At 35.0% G+C, this 18,943-nt stretch overlaps 1 protein-coding gene across 1 annotated transcript in view; it reads left to right on the forward strand.

Moving 5' to 3' along the window:
- CFAP47 (cilia and flagella associated protein 47) overlaps positions 1-18,943 on the forward strand; it is a 341,722-nt gene that overhangs the window by 171,129 nt on the left and 151,650 nt on the right. Inside the window, exons 47-49 of the mRNA XM_074929626.1 lie at positions 2,888-3,031; positions 4,180-4,353; positions 16,735-16,846. Coding sequence (XP_074785727.1) covers positions 2,888-3,031; positions 4,180-4,353; positions 16,735-16,846 — 430 coding nt within the window. The remainder of the gene's footprint in view (positions 1-2,887; positions 3,032-4,179; positions 4,354-16,734; positions 16,847-18,943) is intronic.

Below are 18,943 nucleotides of genomic sequence, written 5' to 3' on the forward strand. Positions count from 1 at the left end.
ACAGTGTTTCTACAGATTTGCTTTATTGATTTTTTTTTTTTTTCCACTTCTGAGTGTTCCTAAGTATAGCTTTTAAATTTCATGCAGGTGTCTTACTTTTAAGTCCTGCTTGTTTTCTTAGCAAGGAAATAAAAAGTACCTGAAATGGAATATGTACTCTGTGTGTTTGCATGTGTCTGAGAGAAGGAATATGTCAGTCTGTCTTTTCCTATAGAATGCATGATCGCAAAGTCTGTTCTAAATGTTATACTCTAAGTTTGCAAAATCAAACACTGAACAAACAAATATAAAAATATGAAGTTATTCCTGTCCTTATACATCTTAAACTTAATTTTGCGATTGCATGTTATGTTTTTAACAAGGTTTCTTTCATGTTCAGTATAAGAACTGTGTGTCACTCTGGTAAGGAGTTAGATACTTTTTATGTTTATATACATTCATTCTAGCTGGAGACTGTGCATCTATCAGAAATTTTCCCATACTTCTATGTAGTTAGTTATCACTGTTATATTTGTTATGCAAATTACTAAACTTTGAAAAACTCTATGGAGGAAAACAGATGTTCTTTGGAGAGTGAAACTGAGGTATGAGGTTGTTCAATCTGCTAAATATAGTTTCTTGAGCCTAATGTTTAGTGTTAAAAGCACTTTTTACAGACACTAACAAACTAACTTTCATAACATCTGTGTGATATGTGGAACACTTTATAAATGGAGCAAATAAAATGGTCAAGTGATTTACTTAAAGCCACACAGTGAGTTAGTGACATGACCAATATAAGAACCCAGCTGAATGTGAAATCTGTGATTGTTTTTTGATATGGGAGTTAAGGCTGAACATTTGAAGTTTCTGTAATTCTCATAAGCATGAGATGAATGTAATTGTTCCATCAATCACTTTCAGCCTCTCCAGATATATGTCCTATACGTGCAGCGTTATTATGCCTTGAAGTTAACCACCTACCACCCTGTGACAAGATTATAACTCCCATAGCATTAATTGTTTCTGATTGACTTAACAGGCTTGGGATAAGATTTCACATTAAGCAGAGATTCTGTAAGAATTAGATAATTAAATAATTAAAACGGTTAATGCACAAGTACAAGGGAATAATTTAAGAAATATTTTAATTTTTTAATGTTTGTGGTTGTCTTTAATATCTTTCTTTAGAAGATATTTTTAGACAAATTCATGCTCTATTAGAAGGATTTGTCAAAGAAGAAATTCAAAGTGACCATGTTTGTCAACCACATTTCTCCAGCTGACAAGGTTTTGTGTTGAAGATTAAGAAATCCTGATGCGATGTATTGGTGTAATCATCACTGGTATAGATAAAGGAAGCATCTGATACCAATGGCACTAGAAATCATTGAAAATAAAACAACTTGAGCTCCCAAATTTTCACTCTCCTCCTCTTTTCCTTAGCAAAGAACAATTGTGGTGATTTTTTTCCTCTATCCCACCTTTTAAAACAGTAGATTAGCAAAGGGTGACCTGCCAGTTTTAAAACTGGTCAAGCTGGTTTTCAAAAAGATAAAGTTGTTCCCGATATTGTAGAGAAAAAAAATATGAGAATAAAAATAATCTTTTGTCACCTTTTTTTCTCTTTCACTTTATCCTCAGCATGGTTACCAGCTATGTTTTTTCTTTCATGTTTTATACCAGAGATGATATAATTGTTGGAGAACAGAGTGATGGATGTATTTTGAAAAACTGAGACATTGTTTTGAAAAATATTCCAAACAGGCATTTGTGCACAACTGCTAGGAAATTTACCTCTTAACAACTAAGAATTAAGCATTAATCATTAACCATACATATTAATCAAACCTTAGATATATGATACTGCAGGTATTGGGCCATGCCATGGGGTTAGCTCGGATGACCACAGATGGTGGTTGTTATTTTCTAAGGTTGAGATAGCTGAGCTTGAGAGACTTTCAAAGAAGGAAACAAGGATTCAAATACCATCTCTACTTTCCCAAATCCATTGTTTATCTCTGATGTTTATATACAATTTTCCATAGATGAAGACCATTACAGGTCAAAGGATTGCTTCCTCTTTTCATAGAGCAGATCAGTCTTCTCTGTTTTGACAAGGCATGGATGTTAACCATTTTGCAGATTGGATGTTTAGTCATCTGGTTACTTCAAATAGGAGAAAGATGAATAGCTTTATTTAATTTTACGGTTTTTATGCAGCCCCCAAGCATGTATGATGAAATATCTCACTTTCTACCATAATCAAGAAGTTTGTGATACATCTGGAGGCAAGAGAAACATGTTTCTTAAATAGGCTTTCATAGTACTCAGGATAAGCATTCTTTCAAATTGATTAGTCTCTTGAAAGGCCAGTTTCTGAGAACACAGTACAGTAAATACTCATTTCGAAATGGAGTCCTTAATTTGTAAGCAATACCGATCCTTTAATATCATCAGTGGCCAAATGAGACAATATATGCTAGTACACCACATCAGCACTTCAAAGAGATGCACTAAGGTTTTCTGCAGATGGAAAAGGGACAGAATTTTGTCAAGCATTAAAAACCACCATAAAGATACTTGTAAATATTTGTAATGATACTTGTAAATACCATCTTGGCCATTAGCTATATCATGTACATATTATTTGAATGAGTATTCCAGCTGACAGTATTGCTAGATAGTACTGGTACCAGTACCTCTGGACGACAGGAATAAGGGATTTATTATTAGCTTAATTAATTTTAAAAATACACTGTTTTATTCTTCCCAAAGGTGCTCTGAGCCAGTTCTTTGGGAAAATTAATACTGTGTTCTGACTTGATGATAACTGCAAGTAAAAGCTAAAATGCATGTTAAGAGCTCCAAATGCATAATCTAATTTACATCTTTACTTTGATTTCAGAGTAACATGTCCAGCCAGGACTGGAAACTTGAAGCAGTTTTGGAAGGTCAGGGGTTTTATGGCCCTCCTCTAATAAATGTGCGTCTAGGTGAAACAGCTCTTTATCCTCTCACGTTCAAGCCTATTGCTGAGTGCATATCAATGGTAAGAGGGAAATTAGTTTCAATATTTGAAAAGGATGCTTCTGTCAATAAAATTTGCATTAGTGTCCAAATTATGAAAGTGCTTAAGCAATTACTATTATTAAGCATCTGCCTGAGAGTCAGAAATTGAAAGATTGCCTCCTAGCTGAAGTAAAAAAACAAAGGAACTAACTTTGCAGATCTTAAGATTAGGTATGATAGATTTCCTTGCCACCCTTTATTATCTCTTCCTGTATTTGCTCTTCTATCAAACCCTCTATTTTAATGAAACAGTTACTCTGCAGAGATTCTGAACTTTGGTCATAAAAATGTACATTTTGTTAGTCTGAATTTAAATACATATATTAAATTGTATTTAATTACCTAAGTAATAAAGTAGTAATGTTGATTATTTTTCATTTCAAGTGTGCATCACAAATTAATCTGTGATAGGTACTTTGTTTCATAAAATAATTCCTGTTACAAGTCAAACCACTACTTAGAAGCTCGTTTTGCCATCACTATTCTGAATGCTACAATTAAGAACAGAGCAAAAGCGATGACACCTTTAGCAAGAAGCAGTATACATATTTTTGCCTGTATGCTAGCTGAGAGATTTTGACTGCCGTTTGCTATCCAACTGTGTGAATTGCCAAAGACAAAAAAAATTGTTCTGTGAAACATTAGTAGTCCTTCTGCATACATTATCAACTAAATATATGTAATTTAGGAATCCAGTATTATAAAACTATTAAAAGCCAAAAGCCCTGAATCCTTTGATGACAAATAATTATGAAGAACATTTTAGTTGAAGGACAGATACAAATGATTGAGCAAAGTTATATTTTATATGAGGAATAAGGATGCATGAGAATGTATTTTCTTGGATATTTGTTTTCAGGAAGAAGCCAAGAAAGATAAAATCTAGAAATATGAAGTCTTTATATTATTTAATTCCAGAGTTTAGAAAAATTAAAAACTTTTGATTCTTTAGTTTTCTTCTCTGTTTAAAAGCACAGTTTACTCAAGAACTAGAAAAGCCAATAGGAACACTTTCTTGTAAACATGCTTTGTTGCTTGGGTTCAAGATTAATAAACTAAAGGAGTTGTTTTGGCAGCCAAAGAGGACTTTTACAGTGCTGGAATTTTTTTCTTCTTTCTTTGTCATAGGGAAGGCTTATTCTGCGAAATGATACAGCTGGCATTGAAAACATCTTTAAACTTAAGGGAATAGGGATGGAACCTCTGCCACAGGATTGTATTGTAATAGATTGCCAAGTGAGAAGGGTCACTCGAAAAATTCTATGGGTGCCCAATTATACCAAGAACAAGTTAACGTACAAGGTAAACTTTTTCAGTAATGTGACAACTATTTTCCTATCCAAGGGCCTACAAATTATGTATTATAATAGCAAATATTATTGTAATTGCAGATCTACTATTAAAATTCATGTATCCATAAGAAGTTATATCTAACTATATAGTATATGAATATATTTATAGTTAGGAAATCTGTGAGATAGCATGTGATATTACTGTATGTTCCATGGAAGAAGATTTCTTAGTTTTTTAGTCTGGTTCCTAAGGGGGACAACATTTCTACAATTACACTCTGTTCATTTGCTAGTCTTTCCTCCCTACCTCCTCCACTGTATTGAGACCAGTGGCCAACTCCATCAATTTTGAAATCAGAGAAGGGGTTTGAGAATTACATGGTTCCTAAAATCTTCATAAAGCATTGGAATGTGGCAACAAAAATTGTTATCCTACTGAGGGAAAGATTGCAGCATGAGCTCACTATATATCTGTTTCTAATGTCCTTATGGCCTGACCAGTGAGTGCTTGCATTTCCTGGAACAAATTATATCAGTTAGTGTCTTTTGCCCAGCTGTTGTTTCAGGGATGTTGGAGGAAGTTGGGAATACTTTGTGTGTTTGCTCATGGGAAAGAAAATTCGGAGAGAATAACAAACTGCAGTTGTTGAAGGGCAATGGGTTGCTGGGGAGATGGAGTAGGAGGTGCTGAGGTACTTATATCTTATGTCCCTCCACTGAAATCACAAATTCTTAGGAAATACAGCTTTGTTAGTTTCCCTGCTCATGAAGATCTTTGTACTATTAAATATAATCACTATTTCTCATTGTTTTAGTTAAGTTTGTAACTTCATTTACACAAACACATTTTCTTATTTAAAAGCACTGTTGTATTACTGTAACAGCACAATGTTCCTACCATTTACCTTGTCTGCATGTTTAATTTGAAAGTGATAAATGTATTTCGGTAGTATTCCTCATCTTTCTGTCCATATATAGGACCGCATGTCGTATGCCAGCAGAGGTGGAATGTATGTTAGGGCAAAAAAGATGACTTGTGCTTTTCTTCTTAGTGGCAGAGAAGGTTCACGAGCAGGAACATCTTGGACCTTGATCAACAAAAGCTATCTTTGTGCCATTATTATGGCATTTAAATCTATAGTAGATAGCGTCTAGATACTGTGACTGTATACTATTTGCTAGGAGGCTCAATCTGTGAAAACAATGCAGGAGAGCATGCTCTAAAAATTACCAGCATATGTAAATCTATATTTGGGTTTGGGTCTTGGGGATATTTTTGCAGTTTTTCTTTTGGGGGGAAGGAGGGAAAAGGGGAGAATGTAGAATCTAGAAGGTAAAATCTGACTAGTAAACTAGTGTGGACTTGTGAAACAAGTGATCTTTTGTTCTCTGCCTTGGTGCCAGTAGCACCGAATGCTGTTTTACTCATAATGACAGGTATTAGTAGAGAGTGGCTGCACCTTATTTTATAAAAAGAGATTATGTATATACCAGCAGCATTCTTCTATTGGTTAATGATAATTCATGGAAATCTTGTTCGTCTCCCTTTTTGCACTAGTACAGGAGGCTTTACATTTAATCACCTTTGTATATCATATAGCTTCATGTTCATATTTTTTGACTCATTATTAACCCCCCCAAACAAAGTAGGAAATGTACTTTTTGGGCATCAGAAGCTTTGATGTATCTCTTTTCAACAATCTTAGTTTTTTAGGTGTGGATTCATTTACATTTCTAATACATTTGTACTTCTATCTGTGAAAGAAAACGTTTTTGAAAGTTGACAACAGAACTATTTCCTCAGCTTTCCCATTTTGTGTGAACTCAATATTTTTTGTGCCAATGAAAGACACTGAAACTTCAAAATGAATACTTTAAAATTATTCATTGTATGTCTTTTTCAGAAGTATTGCATTAAATGGAGTTATGACAGCTGTAACTATTCCAGGGTGAGCTGGTTCTGATTGAACTTTCTTCTCCTTGAGGGTGTTCTCTGGGTACTGAAATCTGGGTTTTGGGTGGGTTTTTTCTTTCATTTAGTTGGTTTTGTGGTGGTTTGTTTTGACTTTTTTTTTTTCTTTTTTTTCCCCCTGTGTCCTGGTTCAGCTAGGATAGGGTTGAGAGAGAGAGGGGGAAGGGATCTCCAGGAGGGTTATTCATACCATGCTGAGGTCAGGTCTGGGTGCAGGAGTGCGGGAACTTTTTCCTTTTGGCTTTGGTGATGGGGAGCACACAAGCGAGCTGTCTGTAACCATTGCGGTATTTCTCTGTATATCTTTTGTCTTGCTTACTGTTATTGCTGCTTATTGTTGTTATCATTGCTACTGTTGTTGTTCAGATTGCTTATTACACTGTTGTATTAAATTTCTTCTTATTTTAACCCGGGGTTTGTGCCCTGCTTGTGTCCAAGGGTGGGGGAGGGACAATGGCAATGTGGTCTCCGGTCCTGGCAGGGCCTAAACCATCACACTCTGTAAAATACGACTTGACAGTCCAGCTGTGTGTGCTCTTTTTGTGTTGGGACTTTTGGGACAGAAGTACTAAGGCCACTTAATTTATACTTCTATGCATGTAATAAATTAATCAGTGTGAATAATGTATTTTTTCTATGCTAGAATTTTACCCAGAAATTGTTGCAGTTGTGGAAGCAAGGTGGGCTGGAATTGTTGGAAAAGGCATAATTACAAAACCTACCAGTGTCTGAAAATGGTGTCCTCAGCACAGCAAACAATATTAATCACTTCCAGCACTCTCCAGCAGATGTCATGTAGTATTTTGTGCTATTATAGCAAGTGAAGATCATTTGCTTGCTTTTAATTCCAAAAGAGTTAGTCTGTAAATTAGGATATAATCAGTAAATCCAGAACACGATCACCATTATCTGCATTTATTAGGAGAAAGGGGAAAACCTCATTTAAGAGGGAACTGTGACCAACAATCTTGTTAGAAATGCAAAATAAACTTTATTTACTCAGAAGTGTATAGCACAAAGGGCAACAGGAAAAAAGAAGTGTTACTAATTCTATTGTTGTTGTTCATTCTATGCTGCCTGATTACTGTAATTTCTGGATAGTCTGTTGTGAAGCAGAGCACAACAGGCTGTGATTTTGTCTTTGACATTGTTTCCCTTGGGGGCAGTTGCTAACAGCCCAATAACGCTTCCTTCTTTTTAATCCAGCATCTTGAAAATTTTACCATATTGTTCTTTAGCTATGTTGGTGATTACACAGAGTAGATCTTGTCACTTTTGGTAGAGAAAGAACAAAGGTAATCCAAAATGGAATAGTTTTAGAAATCTTTTTGATGGGATCTTCCGTAATTTTGTTGGTTAGTGAATATCTTCATTATTGAACTGGTTGGTTAATTTGCCCTGTATATCTTCCATTAATGGAGTGTATCCACTGTACAAGGTAACTTCTCATAGAAAAACTGGGATGTTTTTAAAAAACATAAGTATATCACTTCCTGAAGTAATAAAGCTCAGCCTATATCAATAATGGTACAAGGTGTGCCAGTAGCTGATGAGCATAATAATTTATAGGCATGTCCATAAACAATCTACTGCACAATGAATACATAGCAATAAGTAATTTAGCTGAATTAATACTTGGGTAATTTTGCCTTTGAGGTGTAAATTTAGCTTCACTATTCCATTTTAATAACTGAATATATTAAACTATAAACAATAAAAACTCACTTCATAAAAAAATAATTACATTTTATATATGCTACTCTGTTTCTCAGTATTCACTGTATTTATCTAATAGCCTCGACCAAAATAAGGGTACTACTGCAAAAGTAACTATTTTAAAATAAAGTTAAGTCTGGGAGGAGGAAGAGGGAAATAATTCTTCCCTTTCCTCTGTTAAGAAAGCCCTCTTCCCTTTGACTAATTCTTTTCCCATTTCAAACATATCTAGAGTGTTCATGTCTGGAGCAGCGATAATTTTTGTATGTGTGGTTTGTTGTCTGTGCAACCATTAGTACATATCAGAGAGCTGGGGAGGGAAGAAATGCCTTTGAAATTCAGTGGAGGTCATGTGCATGACTCCATCAGTCTACCTTTAAAAATGCTAAGCAAAACACTTTCAGTGCCCACAAAGCTTTCCATGATTAAAAAGAAAATTTCCATAAATTCTCTTGAAAAATGTGAACTTTTTATGAACTATTTTCTACTGATTGATGTGTAAACCTTAGGGAAATATTGCCACTGTTCTCTTCATGGCTAGTTCTAGGGGATATTACAACAAATAGTCTTTCTTATGATTAACTTGCTCCTGGGTCTGAAAAAACATCACAACAGAATTTGTGCACATATAACATCAGCCAGAGAGCACATCCTTCTCTGATGCTGAATTAATAGAAGGTTAGTGACTGCAATGTAAGTGGATTTGTGTGGCTGTAAAATTTGATTCAAATCACCCTACAAGAGTAGGAAGTGTAAAGTATTTCTATAAAAATCCAATCTGTTGGTCTCATGACAAAAACTCTGTCTGCTGGATATAAATAATTGTTTGGTGTGTTGATGGTTGCTTCTAATGACACCTTTGATAGTAGCTTTAGCTGTAAAGGTGCCTAATTCTTACAAGGCTTGGTTTTGCAGTAAAAATATAAAACTGTAACTATTTTTCTCAGTGCTGTTCAAAATAGATGTCATAAAAGTAAACTCTCCAGAGGAATCTGAAGGCTCAGTTAAGTTACCTTTCAGCTATTAGTTTATGCAAACTGTTAGTAATTTCCAAAAGTAATGTAGAATAAATACATAATAAAAAATATGAAATCCATGTTTGTCAATGCCTTTCTCTCTCTATCCTCTATATATCCATTTTCAATCTTTACAATGTCAATGAAAGAATGACATGAAGGTTGGCTATTTGTAACAAGTGTCTTAAAATAATAAAATTGTATACTGTAAACCTTTAATGAGGGACTTCCCTGTTCAGGCTAAGTCTTGTTTGGTAATGTGTGTGAGATTTCCTCAGAATAAATTCTGTGCAACCCAATTGCCTAAGGTCCTATACCCTCATCAAGTTTGTATTCTTTAACCACAAGTAAATCTGTGTATTCCATAATCCTTCTAATTTTATCTGTACTTCCAATTTCAATCCTTTTACCTTCCACATTGCCTACCAGAACTTCTGTAACAGGCATCCCTACAGCAAAAGCATTCTTCATAGCAATAATGAATGGTACAGAGGTCTACAGGATGTAAGAATAACTAGCTGTTGGCAGGTTTTTTGGGGGATGACCAGTTATGAAATTTTTTGATCGAGTAAGGGTGTAGTAAGGTCTTAGGTCTGATTTGTTTCTTGATAGGTGGTCTTGATAGGTGGTCTGGCTGGGTTACAAATCTGGATTATGTAGCACTCTTCATTATGTAGAACTCGGTATTGCAGCTGAACAGGCAGGAATTCTTTAAGGAATATGCTCAGTGCAATGCAAAGATGTTTTATTTCAGTGTTGTAACATGCTGATGACAAAATTAAAGTAATTGCAAGACTTAAATTAATTCCTAATAACTCAGGAATTTGCAAGGTATGTAGTGAAAGGAGGATGAGAGAAAGTAACAGGGCCTTCTTTTGAAGAATCTGTCATTCCTGACAGTATTGAAAGATTTCTGGTTACAGGTTGATCAATGACTCACAGACCCAGTTCTGACCTACTGTCAAAGAGCATTAACTTTTTAATAAGTAGAGCCTGTCAATATTATTAAACAGATCTAAGAAACAATTTTCAATTGGAAACCTTGAACATATTACATCTAACTTCATTCTGTGAAGAGATAGTGGAATTTAAGTATATTTGATTAAGTACTGTACATCTGTTCACCACTTTGGCTTGAAGTGTCAGCAGATATTTTCGAAGTTATGCTTATTCGGTTATTCAACTCTGGAAAAAAATTTTTTTTTTACTGTAATTTTGAAAATTGGCTTTCCATTCCTATTCATTTTAAATAGCCATATTACAGTTCTGCAGAATGAGTTTTCAAACCTGTGACTGATAAATTAGTTTAAAATTGTTACATTTTAGAAATCTGCTCCATTTATACTTTCTGACTGCGTGTAAATAATGACAAGGTATAAGACAGTAATGGAGAGTACTATCGTTTAAAAATTAAATCCTTTCAGATGGATTTATTTGAGCATATTTTCTGCAGGGTCACAGTGATAACTTTAATAATTCACATTTTAGTTTCATTGTGATATCTACGTTTCTTATGTTCTGAGTGATGGTGAAACTACGTAACATACATTGTGTGGGTTTAGGGGAATGTGTGGTTAATGAAAGCCAGCATTTCATCACTGAATTAATTGTAGTGACTGCATGATAAATATTACGTCAACTTGAACAGCTTTACTGTTTCTTAATTATGTCTATTAAGTATGTCTATACATTGTCTATCTAACAAAAACTATGAAAATAAAGCATCTAATTTTTTATGAATTTGAAAGACTGATAATGGTATGTGGATCCAGGCTTTAATACAGAAATTTTATTGGAAGTTCTATTCAATTTCAGATGATTGTGTTAGTTTTTTATTAGATTTATTTTGACAATAAGTAGTACCAATGTATTTTATTAGTTATCAACACAGTTTTACCTTGCACAAAGTAATTAACTTTATTTTCCTATAAAATCTTAAGAAGTAGCAAAAGACAATGCATTTTAATAGTCTATCAAAATATTTTTTTCTTGTATTTTCTTACTTAAATTGCATGGTGCGATGGAGCTTGGGCTTATACATTCTTCTAAAGTACTTTAACATTTTAAAAATTATATATGAATTATTTGCCATTTATTTGTTACATTATTTTCCGATTGATGTGAAATTTTATAAGGAGAGTATTCAAAAATGTCTATATATCTTTGTAAGTGGGTATAATTCATACATAAAGTATGGGAAAAATAAATTCATATATTTTAAGATAATAGAGCTGATAGGAAATAGGGACAAACATCAAAGTGGGAGTTTTTCTTTTCCTAGCGCACTTACACAGTTAAAAATATTTCACACATTAGGTCACCTGGTGTATTTTCTAATGGTTATGCTCAAGAGTGTTAGAAAGATGTTCAAGAATGGAAGAACCACCCGTAGGAAAGTTTTTACAAGACAGTCTTAATATAGTTATGTGTGTTTATTTGGCAATAGGATGCTCACAAAGATTCAAAGGAGAATCAGCAATGTTACATAGCTTGCAGGAGCTTTAAATTGGTCACTATTTTAAAAAACTGCAGTTATTCATGCCTGATACATTCTGTGTGTGCTTGTGTGAGTATGTGTAGATCCACCTATATCTATCTGCATAAATACTGTGTCTAGGTATGCATCTATGCAATCCCACCCTTGATATGATTCCATCCTAAGAGGAGCTTAACTTTTTTGGTACTGGACGGGTATGGAACACAAGATTTTCTTTGGCCTGGCCATGCTTGTCATGAGAGCACCTCTCTCCAAAACATTTTCAGTTAATGTACGCTTTATGCACCAATATTGTTGTTAGGTACAACTTTTTTTTTTTTTTTTTTCCTAGTGTAGAATCATCCATAAATGCTACAGTTTCACTGTTTTTATCTTGGCATGCTCATATCTATTGGGATATCTTTAAGACAAGATTTTGTATTTCAGGTGTTCTTTGATCAATCCTAAATTACAAACAATTCTTTGAATGCAAGTCTTCATTCCCCAAATTCCAGTTAATGTCTGTAACTGTTCATCATTCCATCCTTGCAAATTAGGACAAATGCTGTTGGACTGCCTCTCCCACTAAATGCAAGTAACCCCATGTCTTCACTCATTTTGGATAGCTTGTAAATCTGAAGATTTTTTTTGTTGACAGAAGGACTCCTATTTAGGTCCTATATTCTTCCTTCAAAATTATTTGCCTAACAAAAATGACCTGTAGTAGATTTTGTTAGGTACACTCAGGTACCTTTGGAAACATGGTTTTGCAGATTATTGTAGGGTGTAAGATTATATGACATTACATCTGAGACTAAAATTGTGTCCTATTCTTACATACAATCCTCATAAAAATGTGTTCTAAGAAATAGCTATCTCTCTCATGTTTAGAAGGACTTAAAGCTCACTTTATATAATATTTTTCATTGCTTCACTCCAAGCTTTCCTCTACACTTATAAAATCTTTGCAAGAAGTTGTTCTTACCAAAATCTGAAATTTCTGGACTTTTTCCTATGTGTACTTTTACATTCTCCATCTTTTTCACTTTCTGAGTGTTCTTGGATGTATTGTTATTATATATGTGTAAAATATCTACAGTTAAACAGACAGGCATTATACAACATTATCTCATACTGGAACCTAAAACATCTGTGAATTCATCTTATTAAATAGGATTCTTGGTATGAATTCTGATATTAATATAAATTGCCTTGTGTGCATGTGCAAGTGTGGGCATGCCCACTTAGTATTCATTTGACATCTGAGGTTGATCATTTAATTAGTAACACAATTGATAAATCATGTGGTCATCAGAGCAAGACAAAATTCAGCGTAAAGGAACACTTAAAGGAACACTTAAAAGGTAACTAGTGAGTGATGTCTGTTACAACCACAGACCTTGTCAAGATGTTGAAGGTAGGAAATGATACTGTTGCAACTAGTGTTTGGAGATTGGAGCTCCTAAGGTGCAAATGACAAATAATTGTTACATCCCAATTTCTCAGAATGATGACTCAAGTTTGCTGATCGCCAGGTCAGGATTAAGGTGAAAGAACACCAAGGATGCTTCAGGTCACAAAACTCAATTTTTATTTAATCACTACAGATATTGGCATGAAACTTTGTCAGTAATCCTTGCAACCTCTGCAACAACTGTCAGCCTTCATAACATACACCAAGAAACCTTACAACATACATTGACTAGTAGCACATAACATGCCCCAACAAGCCTTAAACATGCTTCAACATGCCTTGTCTTATATGCAGGGATACAGGGATATGGGTGTATAAAAGCAGAGTGAATGGGTGATAAAAGGAGAGAAAGAAATAGTAAAAGAGACTGAGAAAGACAAAAAGGAAACTTTCACCAGTCCTGGTTCCATTGTTGGTCCAGCCAGCCCAGGGGCCAGTTCCAGAGGGGGGACAGCCACCCGGAGTTTTGACTTGTGTCCTTTTATAATTCCTTGCCCCTCCTTTGGGTAGGCACTTGTGCTCATTAGGCTAATTAGGCATCATGCAATCTATGCTTCTCGAATTCTCCCGGCTTTGGTGCATATGTAGTTTGTACCTTCAGATTCTTCTGGAAATGAGTCAGTGGGCTTGGGGGTTGTTGGGGAGTTACTTCCCCCTCCCTGCAGGTATGACCGCTGTCTGACCTTTTCTTTTGGCACGTGCATCCTGAAAATTATTGGCTCTTCACAGAGTCACTCAAGATAGCCCCAGACAAGTGTGGTCCTATCTTCATGGGACTCCCTTCTCTTGCTGCGGCTTCCTGCCATTACACGCACAGCCCTGACATTTCCATAAAAACAGTTTCCTTTACCAAAGTTCTTTATTGGATGGTTGAGACATTAACTGTGGCTTCCTCAGACCATCACATTAGTAGAGACAAATAGGGTTGCTTATAAAGATAAATGAATGGGAGTAATTTGTTAATGATAAGATGGTGAGTATTCATATTGATAGGAATAGTGAGCAGCATATGGAGAATACTCGTGAGTGTAATGATTGCAGTAGGAAAGGTGACAACACTGAGGGCAGCACGAGTTATGTACAATTTCTAACACAGATTTATAACAGCTGGAAAAATCATGAAATTACTATTTCTTGGGCATGCTTTAGAACCCTACTCTAATATTCTTATAGTCAGTATGATCCCAAAATGTTTTAGAATGCGAACTTGAATGAAAGACATAAACATTTTTGATAATGGAAGTCACAGCTGTAATAGTGTAAGAAGCCTTTCTGTGGCTGTCTGAGCAACTCCACTTGCATTTCCAGTCATTTAAGTGTGTTGTCCAGTGTGACATTACAGGACCAGCCAGTAATAACTGGCCATTAGTACCTTCCTCTGAGAATAACTCCCACAAGATCAGTTAACTGCAGAATCTTCTTGACTTCCAAAAGCAATGGGAACTGTGATACCCAAAACCTATACTGATCACCTAAGTCCATTCCTGCTTTCAATCCAGAAAGTACTGGAGTGAGACTTCTGTCTGCTCGTTAGTTTTTATTTATGCTGGATTCTAGCAGCAGAAGACAATGTAATGAATAATTTGTTAAAGTTGTTTCTTTTAACTTCCACTGTATCTCATTAAAGCTAGAAAATAGGCCAAATAGCTCCAGTACATTTGCTATTTTGGCCTAATTTCTTAAAAATGCATTTTTATCAAGATCTACCTCATTGTGGAAACACATTTCATTGTATAGCAGTTCGAACAGAAGAAGGGTGAGGGAAGTAGTGGCAATGACAGCATAAGCCTTCAGTGCATGTTAGAAGCTGGAGTACATTATGTCAGGATGTTCAGTCAGGGAAAGAGTCTTTGACAGAAACTGTATTACCCTGCTTTTCTTCATTATATTCCAATTTAAATTAATCATATTTATCCTACTTTTGCTTCTGCCTCCATGTTACTTTTTCCTTAAAAAAATTTATCATTTTGTTTAATCTTATTTCTATCCCTAATAATTTGCTGTAATTTCTGTTATCCTATCCTTTTTTTTAGGTACTGAGCCTTTACTTTTGTATACATTACTAACTTCATTGTAATTTGGAGTACTCCATAAATGTAGAATCACACCTAATTTATTGTTTATCTTTTATGAAATGAAACTTCCCCATCTTCAGTGTGCAACAGTCCTTCTTTTTCTATGCTTTCTCTTTGCTGTTAATAGTTAAAGATTTTTTTTTCCTCAGTTTTATTTCTAAGCACTAATTAAACAAGGCTTTCCATCATTCTCTTTGGCCTGTTTTTTTACTTGACAATTAGTCTGTCTTTCTGTTGGTTTTGGTTGTTGGACTTCTAATATTGAGCTTGAAATGCAGATTTGTTAGGGAAGAGGAAGATTGTTGCCTTACTGTATTTTTCTCTATTACTCAGAATAGAAGTTCCAGATTATATTAGCACTTGAACAAAGGATTATATTCACATAAATACTTCAGAGAGGACAAACATAGACAATGATTGGATGTAATAGAAGACAAGATGATCTTAGAATTGGTTTTTTATACAGAAAATATGAACAAAACTTAATTAAAAAAACCCTAACTTTGGGGAGGAAGAAAATAATCTATACATCTAGTGCTTTTACTGTTGCAAAAGAGATCTTTGTAGAATCCAAGCCTCTGCTTGGATGCTTGACAGGCTAGCTGTAGTTCATTAATTAAATGAATAAAGGAGCTGAAAAAAAAAAAAAATCAAGCCTTTCTGACTTGACTTGTGATTTCACTCAAAATTTACCCAGACAACAGAGGCAATTTTATTATTTAATGTAATAAGAAATTACAACATGATACAGTACTACATGATATCCTGAACCTATTTTTTAAAAGGACTCCATGCCTTATTAGAAAATCATCACCTGTAGTCAGATGTCCACTGCAGAAATTACTGTGTCAGTTTAAAAACATTACTACTCAGAAGCAGTTTGCTCCACCCAGTGGCAGAGCTAACAGAAGAGGAGGTGTGAGCAGAACCATTCATGCAGTACACCTCTTGGCCTTCTGCACCAGTGATTTAAGCAGATCATCATCAACTGTGGTTGGTAGTGCCTCAAAGTTGAATGCCTCTTCCATGAGCAGCTGATCATAGAGTCTTTCTGTAGCAAATTTATACAAGTGACAAAGTAATGAGATGCAATTAAAAAATACCCTCCTTGGCCTATACTCCTATAGTTTCCAAGATCTAAAATTCAGTATATGACAATTGTATTGGTCTTTTCATTGTTCAAATACTATGTATGCCGTCATATACATGTCATTTACAAAATATGATATATCAAAAAGTATGGTTTAGTATCACTTGAGCTACAGCAATTGATGTAAAAACGACACCAGATTTTGCTTTGCTGTGTCTAGTTAGATGATCACTACTGTTAGACCTCTTTGTTATACTTCTAAAGAAAATGTATGTAAAATATTAAGGGCCTGATGTGCAACTCTACACATATGTAAGTAGTTCCATGGTCTGAGTGAGATACTTTTACTTGTGCTGAGCAATGACTTAAAAATTAGTACTTGATATGGTCTGTATATTTCAGCAGTACTTTGAGGGTATGTATTCTTTTCATGTGCATAAAGGTTAGGACTTACCAATAGCATAGTTTATATTCTGCTGTTCAAAACAAGTAGAATGGATACTGTGTCTTTAGTGTTCTTGCAACAGTAAGTTGCTTTTGATGATTTTTCCTCTGTGACTTCTCTTCATCAGGTATCTTCAAATCTTTCAATGGTGGGTGGCGCACCTATGATTACTGTAGAACCAGATGACACAGTCCCTTACCATTTGAGTGTATCTCCATGGAGACGAGGAATCTTTCAAGGTACAATGCAGAACCAAATACATCAAATCCATATAAATTAGCAGATTAAATCTGTATACATTTAATGCTTACATTTCTGCTCAACATAACCTTTCTTCTGGGAATAAGACCATAACTACTGGTGATACTTGTTTTTAATCTGGCTCATGTTTTTTATTGTAAAGGTATATTACCGCTAAATATGCGGTCAGGTCCTTCAAAAATGCCAGCATATTTGCAACTTTATGCATTTAATTGATCCTGTGAAAACTGACTTAATAGGAATTAATGATTTTGAATTATCACCAAGTTCTTGGGTCTAAATTTAATTTTCCAGAATGTGTTGAATAGCTGTAGTTAATTTAGCACTTCTACAACCAAAGATTTAAAGGTAGAGACCAGAATTTGATACTTTCCCTTGATTAAAGTTCCATTTGTTGACCACAAGATGAGAGTACGCAAATAGAATGTAGTGAACCTGATTCCTTCTTTGAGATGTGTAGAGGCTAGGGATATCTACAAATAATTCATGTCAATCCGTGTTTATACTGGTATTCTTACACTACAATATCAAAACTCTTGCTGGTTGTAACTAACATCAGCATGTCATATTTAATGTTTTGTCCTGAGAATTTTTTTAAGCAAACTTTTTTTAACAATTCACATTTCATAATTTTCAAATGCTTAGTAATAATTCTACAATTTCATGGTGTTCATTATTTACCTCATAATATGAAAAGCATGACCGTGAGGATGAGGCTGTACTCAGTCTTTTTCTTCCTTGCAGAGTAGTTGTGATAGTAACTCAGCAGTACAAAGTATGAGAGTGTGTTTGCAACAGAGTCATGAGAACAGAAGAGACTGTCTTAAATTAACTGAATAGCAGCCAGGAAACCTACATTTGAACAACTATTTAAACAAAAGGATTTCTGATATTGGATAAATCTCTTAATGCAAAATGCTTGGAGTACAGCTTTGATTTTCACAGAATCATAGAACCATTTAGGCTGGAAAATACTTTGAAGATCATCTAGTCCAACCATTAACCTAGCACTGACAGTTCCCAACTACACCAGATCCCTCAGCGCTATGTCGACCCGACTCTTAAACACCTCCAGGGATGGGGACTCCACCACTGCCCTGGGTTCCTAGCTCCAGACACTTCATTCTGCTACCTTCTTAGACAATTGAGATTAATGACAGCTGGTTTCTCACCATTAAAAAGCTATTAAGTCTTGTCCCTGAGGATGCCATACAAGTTTGCCCTTTTGGCCATTTTGGTTTTAATATCTGATTTGTAAAATGTAAGTAATAATGCCATCTCAATTCACAGGTGATTTGTGAAAAGTAATTAATACTTATAACAAGCCTTGGCCTAGAGCCACAGGAAGTCTTCAGTGCCTTCTTGCTAAATCTGAGAATAAATTCACTTTCTATGAATAGGAGTCAGCTTTCAATGAAATTTGTGACCATCAGAAGTGTTCACCAAGATATATTGAAGATATGCTATATTTTAACTGTGCCCTTTTTTCAGGCTTTAAAGATTTAGGAATATTCTCTTTTGGTTTAGAAAATCCCCAATTCTTTTATATATACTGAAAGATTCAGTAGAAAAGATTGCAAGGGATCTATCATAGAGCAAATTAATACTGGGTGGTAAAAGCCATACCTTCAAAGGGATAGAGATAACATGTTCAGATTGACATCTCCTATGTTCTGTCATTCCCCTAACTTCTGTTACAATGGTTTCCATTATGTTTGGAAGTATTATATGTTCACTGAGTGAGAAAACGAGAGAACAGTAGTCTCTATAACCTGACAGAAAAGTTATTGGTTCAAAGAGTGGCAAGGCACGTACGCCCCTTTTTTTCAGAAAACAGTTCATTTATTTTATGCTTTAAAATAAAGTTATAGAAGGTTACAGTTATCCTTTGAAATGAGACAGGGCCGAGTTATCTACCATCCACCCCCTGGCTCACTGCTTGCTTTAATCACTACCTTAGGAAATCATGTTCATTCTTCCCCTGAGTAGGGACAGTTTTGGCTATGTCACAGAAATTTGTGCACACTCTGTAATCATTCAGCTGCTGTAGGAGGGAGAGTGGTGGAGGGAAGAAA

This window comes from Athene noctua, chromosome 1 (genome assembly GCF_965140245.1).
Source record: "Athene noctua chromosome 1, bAthNoc1.hap1.1, whole genome shotgun sequence".
Classification (NCBI taxonomy): Eukaryota; Metazoa; Chordata; class Aves; order Strigiformes; family Strigidae; genus Athene; species Athene noctua.